The 14,311-nt window shown below is 47.2% G+C and overlaps 1 protein-coding gene across 14 annotated transcripts in view; it reads right to left on the bottom strand.

Annotated features, from left to right (window-relative positions):
- Positions 1-3,152: 3,152 nt before the first annotated feature.
- The window catches only part of LOC114763360 (adhesion G-protein coupled receptor G6-like), a 28,555-nt gene continuing 17,396 nt past the window's right edge, over positions 3,153-14,311 (bottom strand). For 6 of the 14 annotated variants that reach the window (XM_028952994.1, XM_028952999.1, XM_028952998.1 and 3 more), the window contains 19 exons: positions 12,617-12,705; positions 12,471-12,523; positions 12,341-12,385; positions 12,105-12,250; positions 11,527-11,641; positions 11,357-11,445; positions 11,062-11,263; positions 10,431-10,596; positions 9,658-9,798; positions 9,436-9,564; positions 9,047-9,092; positions 8,852-8,958; positions 8,425-8,552; positions 7,823-8,091; positions 7,641-7,743; positions 7,253-7,536; positions 6,704-6,805; positions 6,334-6,489; positions 3,153-4,068 (listed from right to left, as the gene is read on the bottom strand). In XM_028952994.1, coding sequence (XP_028808827.1) covers positions 3,890-4,068; positions 6,334-6,489; positions 6,704-6,805; positions 7,253-7,536; positions 7,641-7,743; positions 7,823-8,091; positions 8,425-8,552; positions 8,852-8,958; positions 9,047-9,092; positions 9,436-9,564; positions 9,658-9,798; positions 10,431-10,596; positions 11,062-11,263; positions 11,357-11,445; positions 11,527-11,641; positions 12,105-12,250; positions 12,341-12,385; positions 12,471-12,523; positions 12,617-12,705 — 2,549 coding nt within the window. In that variant the 3' untranslated portion in view covers positions 3,153-3,889. Of the gene's footprint in view, positions 4,069-5,367; positions 5,407-6,333; positions 6,490-6,703; positions 6,806-7,252; positions 7,537-7,640; positions 7,744-7,822; positions 8,092-8,424; positions 8,553-8,851; positions 8,959-9,046; positions 9,093-9,435; positions 9,565-9,657; positions 9,799-10,430; positions 10,597-11,061; positions 11,264-11,356; positions 11,446-11,526; positions 11,642-12,104; positions 12,251-12,340; positions 12,386-12,470; positions 12,524-12,616; positions 12,706-14,311 lie in introns of all 14 variants that reach the window. The other 8 variants (XM_028953004.1, XM_028953003.1, XM_028953005.1 and 5 more) reach the window with 5 other exon arrangements.

Genomic DNA, 14,311 nt, shown 5'->3' with positions numbered 1-14,311 from the left:
GGCTGTGGAGGGGAAGCTTGCTTTGTCTCAGAAAACAATACCATTCCCACACGGCCTCAGGCCATTTGTTGGAATTTAGTTGGTGATGCCACATTCGAATCAGGCGTATAAAAATTCGAATCAGGCGTGATTGAGCTGCTGTCGGGTCACAATGCAGGTACCGGTCCTACACCACGCTTGATTGTGATTGAAACAGCAAGGAACACTAGAACTTAACACAAAATATCACACAGGAGTGTCAAGATATTGTGTTCAGCTGGGATAAAATAAGCTGGAATGTCCTCATCGTTTGTCCATTTTCCACAGTATCCTCCAGTGTAGTGGAGTTTAGCTGTTGCAGCGTGAGAAACCTTCATTCCTGGTCTCCACGTGAAGCTCGGTCTACCCTCATGCCCAGTTTGATGGCCAATGATTGGTGGTTTACCTCACAGGAAGGCCACCCTGCTTCGAGCGAGGTTGAACCAGCAGCCCGCAAACCTCAGCAGGCCTGTAGAGCAGCAACCGAATGGCTTTTCTGGAGCTTTAGGATCCCCATCTGCATTTGAACTCACTGGTTTATGGAAAAGGTGAAATATGTGCGCCAAAAAACCCCTGATAAATCATACCCTGATGAAGGTGGCATCCTCAGGGCAACTACTGCATCAAAGGCCATTTTTTTCTCACCATCTAAATAGTTCTGACAATGAAGAATGCCTAAAATATAGCATATATTAAAAAATACTTCATTAAAGAGCTTATATAATAAATCTAAATTTCATCTTTCCCGGGGTGATAGCCATGAGGAGCTCATATCATTTAGGAAATTTATGTCTCATTCTTCGACTGACGGGAGGCTGGCAAGCGAGGCATTATATAAAACGCCTTGGAACACAGCTGGTCTGGTCAAGTATCTGGGATGGATGACGGGTTCAGATTTAGACCCCAGAGCAGGAATGTGACAGATGAATATTTCTTCCATTGGAATGTCGGGGAAAAGCCACAAAGTGGACAGTTGTCCAGGAGGGGAATGGATGCATTCGAAACAGACAGACGATCATCTGTAGGAATTTGAGGAACCAATAAGAGGAAAATATAAACCAATGAATAAAGTCAGACTGCGAGCCAGACATGTTCAATTATTGTCAACTCAATACCATTTTGAGGGAACTTCTTCAAATGTTCAAAATGTTTTATTTTAAGCTGAATGATGAGCTGATTTCATGGTCAAAGGTGGACTTAATAATTCAGGCATTCCTAAAAATTTGGAAATGAACATTCAGATGAGTAGATTTTTGGTGGCCCGTGCTCAAGGTCAAGGATCCTGATCTTTCAGCAAGTCTTCCAGGACGCCGGAGAGCATGAAGTCACTGCTGTTGACAGATTCGTCCGATTACTACCCGTCCTCTGATTGGTTCTGCTGATGTGAGGCTCTTATTGGCTCTGCAACATCTGGAAGTCCGTCCTATCAGTCTCCCTCATGCTTGTAGAATTACGATTTTCTTTTGAGGATTTAACATAGTTTTTCCCAATTTGCTTTGTAGAGTCCATCAAACTTCCAGAGGCACTTTCCACCATTTTTTGAGGCGTGGCTGTCCACCTCTAACGTTGTTGGCACATTGATGTAAAATTACATTTTTGACCAATGAAAACAGGATATTTCATTGAAATCTTGTGTTGGACAAACACCAAAATACAGCAGGTGCAGCCGGACGTGTCTTTAAAGGTGAGACAAAGAATCATTCTGATTGGTCACTTCTGAAACAACAAAAGGAACACGCCCATCGATGCTGTTTGTGCTTTCTACCACATGAGAACACTTTTCTCTACAACCTGCGTCCAAACAGGTGGTGCTGTAACTCCAGTCTAGTTAAAAGTAAGTAAAGTGAATGTCACATGTGATACACAGCAGCACAGCACACGGTGCACACAGTGAAATTTGTCCTCTGCATTTAACCATCACCCTGAGTGAGCAGTGGGCAGCCATGACCGGCACCCGGGGAGCAGTGTGTGGGGACGGTGCTTTGCTCAGTGGCACCTCAGTGGCACCTTGGCGGATCGGGATTCGAACCGGCAACCTTCTGATTACAGGGCCACTTCCTTAACCGCTTGGCAACCACTGCCCCTGTTCTCCTCCGCGGTGAGTTAAACATGTCTTTTTATTGGAAATGTACACCGTAAAGAGGATTTCTTGTAGCTGCTGCAGCCCGACCGCCGACGTGTTATCCACCATTGTCGTATGCAGGACGTGTTCGGGGTTAGAGGTCAAGTTGGAGGCTACGTCAGCAATTTCACAAAAAAAAGCCGCTTTGCCATCCACATGGAAAAGAGAAATTCACTCGTTTTAGAAAATAACCATTCTGGGTCCCTTAAAGTGCCGTGTCCATGTGGACACAAGGCCAGATTGAATAGAAATGTAAAAAACGTTGTCGTGTGGACTGGGCCTTAGTCGTTAAATGAAGATATGATTTCTGCAGATTGATGCTGATCCCTTGTTTCACCAGACATACATGCACCTTTCAGTAAATTCCTAAATAAACTTCTTGCAGTTAAGGAAGTGGCCCAGTAATCAGAAGGTTGCCGGTTCGAATCCCGGTCCGCCAAGGTGCCACCGAGGTGCCACTGAGCAAAGCACCGTCCCTACACACTGCTCCCCGGGCGCCTGTCATGGCCGCCCACTGCTCACTCAGGGTGATGGTTAAATGCAGAGGACACATTTCACTGTGTGCACCGTGTGCTGTGCTGCTGTGTATCACATGTGACAATCACTTTATAAATAAATAATAAATGTATACAGACTGAAACTGAACTGTCTGGTGGATTCTGGTCTCAACTTTTATTTTGTTTTATGACACCAGCTATATTCAAGCATTTCTGACACTGCAAATCTGACCATTTATGGAAATAAAAACACAAATGAAGACAAATGAAGTCTTTTTCCTGCTTGAGTACATTTTCCCTTTGTTTGTGGTGCCAACCTGGACGTTCCTTGAGCCTCCTGCTGCTTTCAAGCTCAACTGCAGCGATTTTGGGGCGCAGTGAGAGGACTTCTTGAGACTCGCACATTAAAGCCACGTGGGACGGTTCCGTCTGAGAACCCGACCGGTCGCACTGGAACAGAGCAGCGGCCGCACATGCAGAACCTCTGACACTCACAGCCAAAAGGATCATGTCGACACACCAGGCCATTTAACACATAACTTTAATGAGCACGTCATTTTCACAATCTTTATCGCATCTTGCCCCCAGCCAAATCCTTTATGCTCCTTCCAGGCGGTAAAGAATAAATAGCATGTCTGGATTAAATTACAATCACCGTAAACCAGGAACAGATTAGGTTTGGTATGTAGCTACTGTACTGAAAACCAACACAGCCTGCAATTTATTAAAAAAGAAAAATTCCCTTTGAGTGGACGCTCTGCCCCGACCGTCCAATGGCGCAGCACAGAAAGCAACGGTGCCTTACAGCCGTCTGCAAGCGAGTTTTCAGTAGTAGAGCATGTGATGCAAATATAAATAAAATGAGGATGAGGATGATGATGACGATGACCAACGGTGCACATAGTCCTTTCCAGTAATAACAACAAAACAAAAGTAGAGATTCCGAACACACACATACAGGCAAAACAGGCCAATAATGAGCCGTAAAAATAAAATGTCTGACCTCTGACTTGTCCACAAAGACAATCTGCACGTAAACAATTTACATAGAGTAATTTTTGCATATCTATATACAGGCCGGGGAGGGGACTAGAAATATGTGCAAAAAATAAAGGAAGACAGAAAAGAAAAGGAGTTTTAAAAAGGTGTGAGAAATTTGAATAAAAAAAGATGTATTTACAGAAGACGTCGCCAGACTCACATCACAGTATACTAAAATCCTACAGAGCTCTACACGGATCGATTTTCCCAGCTAGAACTTGGTGCTGTGGCTGAAACTCTCGGACATGATGATGTTCTTGTAGAAGTTGTCGGAGTGCACGGAGCAGTAGCCTTTCACCTTGTCCAGGACCTGGTGCACAGGAATGATGGAGGATCCGTCCCCGTCCGACGGGCTACATTTGGGGCTAGTTTGGCTGGAGAAATTTTTACCTGGTGAAGCAAATAAAAAAAAGTACTAGTTCATTGTGCCGGCTTTTCTGCCGCTAATGTTGTTGTGAGCAGGTAAGAGTTAGAGATGAAATCTCAGATGTAGAACAAGCACAAACACACGTGATCGTCCACACGGGGAAATATTGGCACCCATTTTAAACAATCCCTGAACACGGATTGCGGCGTTCATTTGATTTAAAATGAGTTCCAATAGATTCTGTGGAAAAAGACCTGATCCCATGCCTCGGCGTATTCACTCATTAGACATGCATTCAGAACATATCCAGCTTTGGCCAGTTTTCCAGTATATCATCCTTTTATGTACTATTTATGGGTTTTTTGGGGGGATGCATGAAAGCACTAGGACAAACGCCGCCACGTTTGTCTCCTGCAATGTTGAAATATGGATGCTATAGATACTACTAATGTAAGAAATACTGGAAAATGTGTCGATAAAAGATTTTTTTTTTCTAGGAAGACAAGATTGGGGTTTTTCAATCGACTCCAAAAGATGGAGTTGTTTATTCATAATTCATAAGGCACTTTACTACCAAATACATATCTTCCTAGTAGCTGAACTAGCAAATATGAAATTAGTGAACAATATAACGTCCTACAAAATATTAATAATATCTGATTTCTCAGTAGAGTCAGTGGAATAAGCGCTGACCTACAGTAGTTACTACCAAGTTACTGTCATCATTGATCTGCTCATATTCGAGCAGCTTCTAATCTTTTAATCGATTTTCCCCCTTTTAGTAATCATATGTCTCCATATGCTTGAAGTCTGAGAGAGCAGTCCTGCCGGAAGCCAGCTGGCTTTATAAACTGCCTGAACTCCACATGGAGCAGTGAGCGGAAACCGCAGGAAAGGTCCCTTTTGCAAGCAGTGGAGATGGAGGGTCAGCTGGCCACAGCTTTCTAAGGCATCGCCACTGGTGAGCAGGAAACAGAAACCTCCTGAGCGTGAAAATTAGTGTCAGACGAGTGAGAGTGACAATCAGCACTGCAGACCGGCCAAATCGTCCTGCTGGCAGGCCAAATGACGTCGGTGTCTGGGTGTCACTGTCATGAATATCTGGACTCAATCTAGCCAGCGTAGCTCTAACCCATAACACACACCAACAGGTATATTCTTATAGCAATTTAACTTGAAATCTTGGTTGAATGTTAATTTGGGCAAACCAAACGGTTAAAATTGTGTTAAATTTGAGGTGTTAGCTGAAAAGGACTTGTTACGAGTTAATTATAGCTGGTAGACTGAATCCAGTCGGGTCCTACTGGCTATGATGGTTTTACCTCAGAAAGGCTCTCCTTCGCATTACCGGTGGCCATTATCTACACCACAAACATAAACACAAGGATCAGCCACCACAGGAGCTGGCCAACATACACACACACACACACACACACACACACAGAGGGCAGCATAACAAATGAACAGCGTTGCCCAGGCCAGGCATGGCGGCGTGCCCTGCCATTGGTCAATAACGGGGTGCCCGGCCAGCCAGCTCTTGGAGACGCGGGGATAAACTGTGCTGTCAGAGGAGGTTTGAAAAGATTAGAGTGGAATGTTCTCGTCTGCAGTCTCAGCTTTTTATTATTTTAAAGCGCAAACTTCAATTTTAAATTCTTAACAGAGAGCACAAATACAATTTCCTTTTATCCTAGAGACTTTTTACAATACTACAATGTTGTAAATGGACACACAAAAAGTCATAATTACATTTACATTTACCAGACGTCCTTATCCAGGGCTACTTACAGTTACAGGGACAGTGACTTGCTCAAGGACACAATGGTGGCAGGTTAGTCAATGCTTGACTCCTGAGGTGTTAATGTTGACGCCCTGATTGCCCTAAGCGTGTGTGTGTGTATAAATGCGGTCCTATCGTGTGTAGCCTTCGCCGAGTCGTTTCGTTTGCTGTGGTGAGTAAATCCCCTGTACTGTCAAAGTCGTGCGAATGCGTCCTTCCTGCTCTGTCCCGTCCCTGCAGCCGCCATGACAAAGTGGGGTTTTAATCTGGGACTTGATGGTCTTTATGGAGCACATTATGGTGAAACATAGATCTTTGGTAAAGAGTAAAACTGGAATTTTGGAACTGGTTGGACCGTTTGAGGGACGTGTGCAGGCGGAATTGTGATGAGCCCGTCTACAATTAGCATGATGGAATCGGAGGAATTTAAATTAGATTGTGATCCAGATCATGGTGCGGTGGGTGTGGCGCATTATGCAAATGCGAAAGGTGATAATGACCTTCTTACCTGCATTGCTGCTCCGCTTGGCAAATGGGTTTAAAGTGGCTTTGGCTTTGGACGTCCAGTTGGCCGTACTGGACCCGAAGGAGCTGGAGGACAGAGACTTCCCAAGGTTGTCGGAGCTGACCTTTTTGGTGTTGTTCGTGGCTGTCTTGCTCCAATCTGAAAGTGTACCGAAAACACTGAGGCATGGCGGCAATCATCCTGAAAAGCTTATTAGCAGCAAAAATCCCATCTGGGAACATTTTTTTTTTTAAATGTTATTTGGGATTTGTAGGATTCCAGCGCCGCTGAAATTAAAACCTCGTTGCCAGGCAGAGGACGCGGCCGCAATAACGTCCAGAGGGGATGTCTGACAACGACGCCGATGCATTACCTGAGTTGTCTGCCAGCTGGAACTTTCCGCAGCACAGGTACCGTCTCCACTGCTTCTGCACGTTCTCTTTCAGGGCGCAGTGAAACACGAAAACGAAGAGCCCTGCGGTGGACAATGAGCGGCAATCAGGGGGACACCTAGTGGCCATCGTGAAGACACAGACACAGCCTGCCCTGCGTGTTATTCGGTAACAGCATGGAGACAGACGCCTCTGTCAAAAATAAGGGCGGCCCTGGATATTGTTATTTTGCACATTTCATGACATTTATAGGCTACAGTAAGGCAGCAGTTAAATATAATCTGTGATGGTTAAATGCAGAGGACAAATTTCACTGTGTGCACCGTGTGCTGTGCTGCTGTGTATCACAATGACAATCACTTCACTTTCCCTCTGCACTTACCTGCCACTTGTATGAATGTATGTGTATATATATTGGTCATTATTAGCACATAGTTTCAGCGGTTTTGTAAATAATTTTACTGCAACAACCAAATTTTTGGAAAATGTTAATAGGTTTGTTGTTATGAGTGCGGCGTCCCCTTTGTCACCTTGCAGCGAATTGAAGATGGAGAAGAGATACATGAAGGCCAAATTTACGGGCCCCCAGGCGAAGAAGGCGAAGCCCCAGGTCATGCCCAGCAGGAAGGTGAGGCTGAAGACGCTGCGGAGGTTCCGCAGGATCTCCTCCCGCAGCGTCCGGTTGCTCCGCTTGCCGTTGCGCCCGCAGATCTGCATCATGACCACAATGAACATGGCCACGTTCACCAGGAAAATGATGGAGAAGTAGGTCACGCACGTCACGTAGAACACCATGGCGCTTTTGATCCAGCAACTGTGCGGGAAAAGGCGCGGAACGTCATCTCTTGGTTCTCAAGAGGCTGGAAATTATTCAATTCTTACGATTACAATTCGGAGGCAAATACAATTCTTCCTTACAATTCTGAGGCTCCCTTTCCATCACCGCTCTTCCCGTAGTACTCCTTCCCATAGAAATCCTTGTTTATTGCCACCACTGTGCCAACTATGGCGGCCGGAAGTCCTGAACACCAGCAAGAATTTTGGTATTAATGAAAACACACACAGGTAATTTGCTAATGTTTCAAATAGACGTGGCTCACCCCATCCAACCAGGCAGAACTTGAGGATGTATCTCCTGATGTAGGTGTTGAAGACCTTGACCAAAGCAATGTACATGTGAATGGACTCCAGGCCCATCCAGGTGAAGGACGTGAGCAGGAAGAAGTGCAGGAAAACGGCCGCGGCGACGCAGACGCTCTCGATTCCGAAGGAGGCCAGCCAGCTGTCCAGCAGGAAGACCATGTTGAGGAACAGCAGCGAGGTGCTGAGGTTCATCAGGATTTTGGAGGGATAATCGCGACGCAGCTTCCTGCAACACGCACGATAAAATATCACTATCGGCCCGAGTAGTCTGGAGGACAAGCTTCTGGACACCACTAGGTGGCGCTGTAAACACAGCCGATCCTCTAATCCAGCAGCACTTCCTTCCAATGCTCTGCAGAAGCAATTTAATCACTTTATTCATGCATGTTCACTTCTGCACTTAAAGATGCACTAGCCCCAAACCTAGAATCCATTCATTATTCAGTTTAAGACACACTTAGTTCCTCCAGGACACTGACAGTGAATATTAAGTATGTTCTCTCTGACATTAAAGCCCATATTTCATTAGCGTAAAATCGTCGACGTGAAAACAACTGACTCAAAGGCGATGTAGGTCAGAAGAGTCGCGGCCGAGAAAATCGCGGAGACTCCACATCCGATGTAGGTGATGAAGGTGAGAATTCTGGTGTTCTTCTCATCTATCTGCGCGGCCATGCCAGAGATGTCCTGCCAGAGCGGAGAGAAGAATGAGGAGGGAACGCGAGCCACAACATGGACTGTATGAATCAACCTAGTAAAGTGCGGTGGTGCAGCTATGGAAGGTCTCAAGAAATCTGGCATTTTTTTAAATGCTTGAAAATCTGGAATTTTGTGTGACAGTCAAATGCAAATGCAAATATAAAATTGAATTCCATTTCGTAACCTCGGTCCCACAGTCATAAGACGATAATTTTAATACTAGAACTTTTTCTAAAAGATAGGACTGGTTGGCACTTAAGTTTTTTTTTTTCATGGGCAAATCTCACCATTAATATCCCGAAATGAGTCAGGTGGTCACACAGACAGACGGTGTGGTTGGCGTTGGACTCGCCGCTGACTCTGCAGCCCTCGCTGTTCCAGCCTCCCGTGCCGTCTTGCAGAGAGGAACACAGTCAGACGCCGGCACTGGCCTCCCACCATCCACACATTTCGGAGAGGAACGGAGCGAGACTCACACTTACTGTTAACGGTGAAATCCCAGAACACGCACGTGCGCTTCGATTGGTACTGAAAGGCACGAGCAGAGTGCAAGCGGTTAAGGACTGTTCTCAGATCAGTGGGAGGGGTGAGAAAAAGTGACAATTTGATCATATTTGACATCTAAACTCGTGACAGTATACATTTTGATCAATTCTTCCCTAAATTTGGAAAAGTATTTTTTTTATTTCTATCTGTATTTACAGAGCGGGTCCTAGTGGTTTTCAATGGAAGTCTCTCTGGATGAGAGTGTAAAATGTAAAATGTTAACAGCATAATAATGTTGCCCTAACGTCGGAAAGGCAGTCAAAGTGTTTTTTAATCTCCAGAAATGCCTGATTACTAAACGCATGCACTGATTCCTCAGAACTACCACAGATTCCTGCTGGTCCAGGTGAGTGATGGTGATGACGACGGGATCCTGAAGGTTCGTGATTGATAAATTGCCCACACTGCTGGCCACCACGTAGCTGTTCAGAGTGTAGCCATTGCTCTGGTTGTCCTGTCAGACGTCAATCACACAACACGGATCATCGCGGCCACCGGAAAAACGAATACAAGAAAAAGGGACGTTTCCTTTAAAAGCGGGTCTGACCTGGAACAAGCCGGTGCGGGTGAAGAACATGAAGTTTATCCTGGAGGCCGACCCGGCGTCTGCGCTGCTGAGGTTATGCAGTAAAGTGGCCGGCAGCGAGACCACGGCCAGGGGGTTCTGCCACTCCGACTCGAAGTCAACCTGCGGGAACACAGTGCCACTTCTCAGGTTTACCGGCGATTTCGGCACCAGCAGGGATAAACCTGGACACCGTACAGGGCGGTTTAAGATGTTCACAGATGCTGAAGGCTCACAGATCAGTCCACACGGGGCAGTGGTGGCCCAGCGGTTAAGTAAGCGGCCCCGTAATCAGAAGGTTCGAACCACCGTCCCCACACACTGCTCCCCGGGCGCCTGTCATGGTGCCCACTGCTCACCAAGGGTGATGGTTAAATGCAGAGGACAAGTTTCACTGTGCTCACCGTGTGCTGTGCTGCTGTGTATCACAAGTGACAATCACTTCACTCACACGTGTTTTGGAAAGAAGCGGCTAGGATATGAAAGATGGCTCTGAAGTTTTGGGAAAACTATGAGAATTTCTGTGTACTTTTATATATGGACTCTAAACAACCAATAGCAGCCACCAACATCGTCAGATTAGAGAAAATCACTTTATTTTCCACTGTGCTACTTTTTAATATTTCCGTATATAAACATTTACACGCTATATAAAAAATCTCATATTCGGTTCAATATGTCAATGTAACGAGGTGTTCAGCCATTCGATATTCACCAAAATTCCTGGTATATGAATGTCAGTGGCTTATGAATACCTGTGGGTCGGTAGTGTTGGGTGGGATGAAGGCGCTGAAGCTCGTGCCGTTGAACTGGCTGGAGTTGAGGGCGGTGATGCCCACAGCCAGGTTCTTGGAGAAGATGGTCACTGAGGGCCCCTCGAACTCGACTTTCTGGACCAGGTCGTCCATGGCAGTCAGAGCGCTGCACCAGAGAAATTGCGTAGAAATACAAACAGATATTTCATCGTCTATTCTCAGTCATTTAAATCATTCGATTGGTCAACGCACGAGCGAGTGTCATTGACTGTTAAATAAATTGTGACAAGGCTTATTACAAGGCAACTATTCGCCGGTTCTGTTTACACTCACGCTTTAACTTCCTGTTAATTAGGGTCATGGCTGTCGGAGCCCACTGAGCGCAGGTCGGGTCTCACACACACACACACACACACACACACACCTACGAATGAGTCTGAGTCGACTGACTTTTTATGGCGAGAGGGAACTGGAGATCCTTAAGGAAACCCCCGCTGACACGGGGAGAAGGTTCGAGCCAGGATTGCAACGCACAACCTTGGGGTCACATCGCTGACCACCCAGTTGAACGTCACAACGACCGAGTGGCCCGTGACGTAAACAATATAATATATGGAATCTGTGAACTAACATTCTCGAAGCAGCTGCCTGGGCGGAGTCAGAGCTGGTCATCACGTTGGAGATGATGCTGACCACGGTCGTGGCCAGAGTGGCGTTGATCCTGGCCACGTTAACCAGCTCCTTCACTTTTGTCACCACCTTGGACACCTCGACAGGTGACAGCTCACTGTTGGTTATGTCCTTCAGCTGCACAGCCACCTCCGCAGCATTTTCTGCATGAGGGAAGATGGCAGACCGTGCGCTGAGCACATTATTATCATCTCAATGGTGTCACAAAGCAAGGACAGAAGTGTCCCCGAGCTTACCTGGCGACACCTCAATGTCTATGATGTCTTGGCAGTTACTGAGGTCTGGGGCGCTCCAAAACGACGTGTAATTCTGCAGATTGATGGAACTGAAACGGGGACACACCGATGCACATGAGCGCAGGTAGAGCGGTGCGGGTGCTGAGAACGGGAGACACATTTCCGCTCACCAGTTTCTGGACGCCCGCTGGTCTTTGTACGGGAAGCAGGGGACGTACTGGGTGATGGTCGGCCTGCTCTCAGGCCACTTGTAATGTAGAGGGGTTTCTTCTAGCTGGCAGTTTTCTAATGTGACAGAACATATATTAACTATCATCGTACTATACTCGTAGCTGCATTACAATTAACAATTACATATTATTAATAAGAAATAACCTATGGGGACACAAAGACAATGCAGCCAGGTTAGGGTGTTGGCTCACTGTTGTTTATTTAAAAAAAAAGATAAATATATCATATGTATCATGATTAAATCTGAGCACTAAAACTTGATATAATGCACATCTAAAAGTACTTATTTAATATAAATAGTATTTATTATATACAATTATTAACAATTTATTATATACACACACAGTAGTGTTGTCTAATCCAGTATGTTATATCTCAATGGTTTTAATTAATTAGATGAGTTGGAGCCCAATAACAGGACATGGAAATTCTGATTCTATTCTAAACTAAATAAAATCCATGATATCGGCCAAAACTGCAACCAGAAAAAAAGGGGGTGTGACTGTTCTGTTCGTACCCAGAGCCTGCACGTCAACCGTGCTCCAGTCCAGCACCAGTCCATTCCCGATAGGCTGGGCGCCCTTCATCCTCGATTCGATCTCAGCTTCTGCGAGGCTGGTGTCGCTGGTATTCTTATAAACCAAGAGCGCCTGGCAGTTGAACCTGGACGCGGGACCAGACCATTAAAATATTAATAAAAGATTTAAAGCCACGGCCTTGGGAGATTGCCGGACGTCGGTTATCACCCTTTACCTTCTGCCAGAGCTCTTCGTCTGGGCCACGACGCCTGACTGGACTCTGGAGATGGTGACAAACGACAGAGCTCAGAATGCTTCGGAGAGGGCGAGTACACCGACTAAAGTCGCACTCGGCCGCCACTCACCTGACATTATCGATATAGACACTGTAGGTCCAGCCCTGAAATGTGAGATCGAGCTGCAAAACAGACAATAACAACAAGCGTCCATCAGTCTACGGACTCGCGTCCACGCTGGCAAGCGACCCGAGTGACGGGAGTCGTCCCCTTACCCATCGCAAGACGGCTTCCTCCACATCCGTCTCGTTCATGGCGCTCTGGGCGTCGTTCACAGCCAGGGAGATCCGGTAGAACACCACCTCTGCAATGGAAACGGAGGGAGATGTGCATCCCTTTCTCCAATTTCAAGTCCGACTTTCAGCGCATTATCAGAAGACTTACTTTTCTGTGGTGCATAGCAGTAGAGACGAACCAAAAGGTCAATACATCCCTAAATTATGTCCCCTAAAACGAATAGAGGTTTGAATGTTCACGTGTCATTAATATATATACTCAAATATAACGTATAAATATAAATATACTTTAGGAGTGCAGCCCATTTGAGTGATGGAGGTTTTCTACTGCTATGCCCCACGTTCACCAGAAGATGGCTCCCACGTGCCTTGGTTAGTGCTCCACTACATTAAAATGCATTAAAAACTATTTCTATTCTCCGCCACCACTCTTCTTAGGAGACTTTTCTAAAGCATTATGCCTGAGTAGCTGCAGAGGGAATGGAGGACAAGTGGCTTTTGATCTCCGTAAAAAAGGCATTTGCAGCTGTGATGTTTGCCGTTTTTTCCGTCCAGGAGAACTGCCCAGGCAGGGAGCTTTTGACCGTTAAGTCTCCTAAGAAGGCACAATTGGAGAAAGCGAAATCACAAGGCAAGGCGGCGCTTCATTCCTGCACACAATGACGCGAAAAAAAGTCCCCAATCTCGGCCAGCCATTGATTATTCCTTGCTAAGGGTTAGCTACATGAGGCTAACTCACACGAAGTAATCACACGAAGCACAAATCAGCAGCTTTCTCTGGAACTATCTGGTAGCACCAAGTGATTTGAACCCCTGATAGAGCTACTTTGTGACTACTGATCTAGGAAGGAGCTATCTCCCTCCCTCTCTCTCTCTTTTCTCTACATCTACGTGGTTATTGGAAGACATACTGTTCCAGGCCGAAAGTCCACACAGACATGTAAAATGAAAGCGAGCTTTACACGTGCACGGTGCAAGTTCAGAGGGGCCCGCTGCGGTCCAGGGTGTGGCGCGGGGGCCGACTGAGCCACCCGTAGACCCGACCGTGTCGGGCCGAGAGGGCGGGAGGGCCGGGCCCTCTGTCGGGACAAATGGCCGCTCGTCAGCAGCCGGGGGAGACGGACGCGTCCCCCGAGTCTGAACAGTGGCGGCGTTGTTGCCGGGAGTGGGCGCGCTCGCGGACCCATCAGCGACTTGTCCAGGTCCGCTGGCCCACGGCCGCTCACCCCTGGCCGGGAGGAACTCGGGGTGCTCCGCGGCGGCGTGAACTCGGGGCGGGGCAGCGTGCGCGTGGGTTCCAGGCCCAGGCGGGTCCTCTTCAACGGACTGGCTGCCAGGGCGAGAGGGGCTCGGGCGGAACGCGGCCGCAGAGCGGGTGGGCAGCATGGCGCCAGCTTTTGCCTCGGCCACGCGCGCCGTGCCAACGTTCAGGGTCGTTGTCATCGGAGCGAATCCTGCTGAGAGCGTCGCAGCCCGGTCGTGGGAGGACGGCTCAGGCGTCCTCAGTTCGTCTGAGGCCGGGCGGGCGTGTCCACTGGTGGGAGCGCCGGTGCCAGGAGCGGTGATGAAGGACGTGCGGCGTTCCCCGAGGGCCGACATAGTGCCATGTCCTATCAGGCTGCCGAGAGTGCCCTCTGGCTGTGGCAGTCGTGACGGGGACACGCGAGGTGCAGC

The sequence above is a fragment of the Denticeps clupeoides genome, chromosome 14 (genome assembly GCF_900700375.1).
Source record: "Denticeps clupeoides chromosome 14, fDenClu1.1, whole genome shotgun sequence".
In the NCBI taxonomy this organism is placed as follows: domain Eukaryota; kingdom Metazoa; phylum Chordata; class Actinopteri; order Clupeiformes; family Denticipitidae; genus Denticeps; species Denticeps clupeoides.
This window is presented reverse-complemented; position numbering and strand designations above follow the sequence as displayed.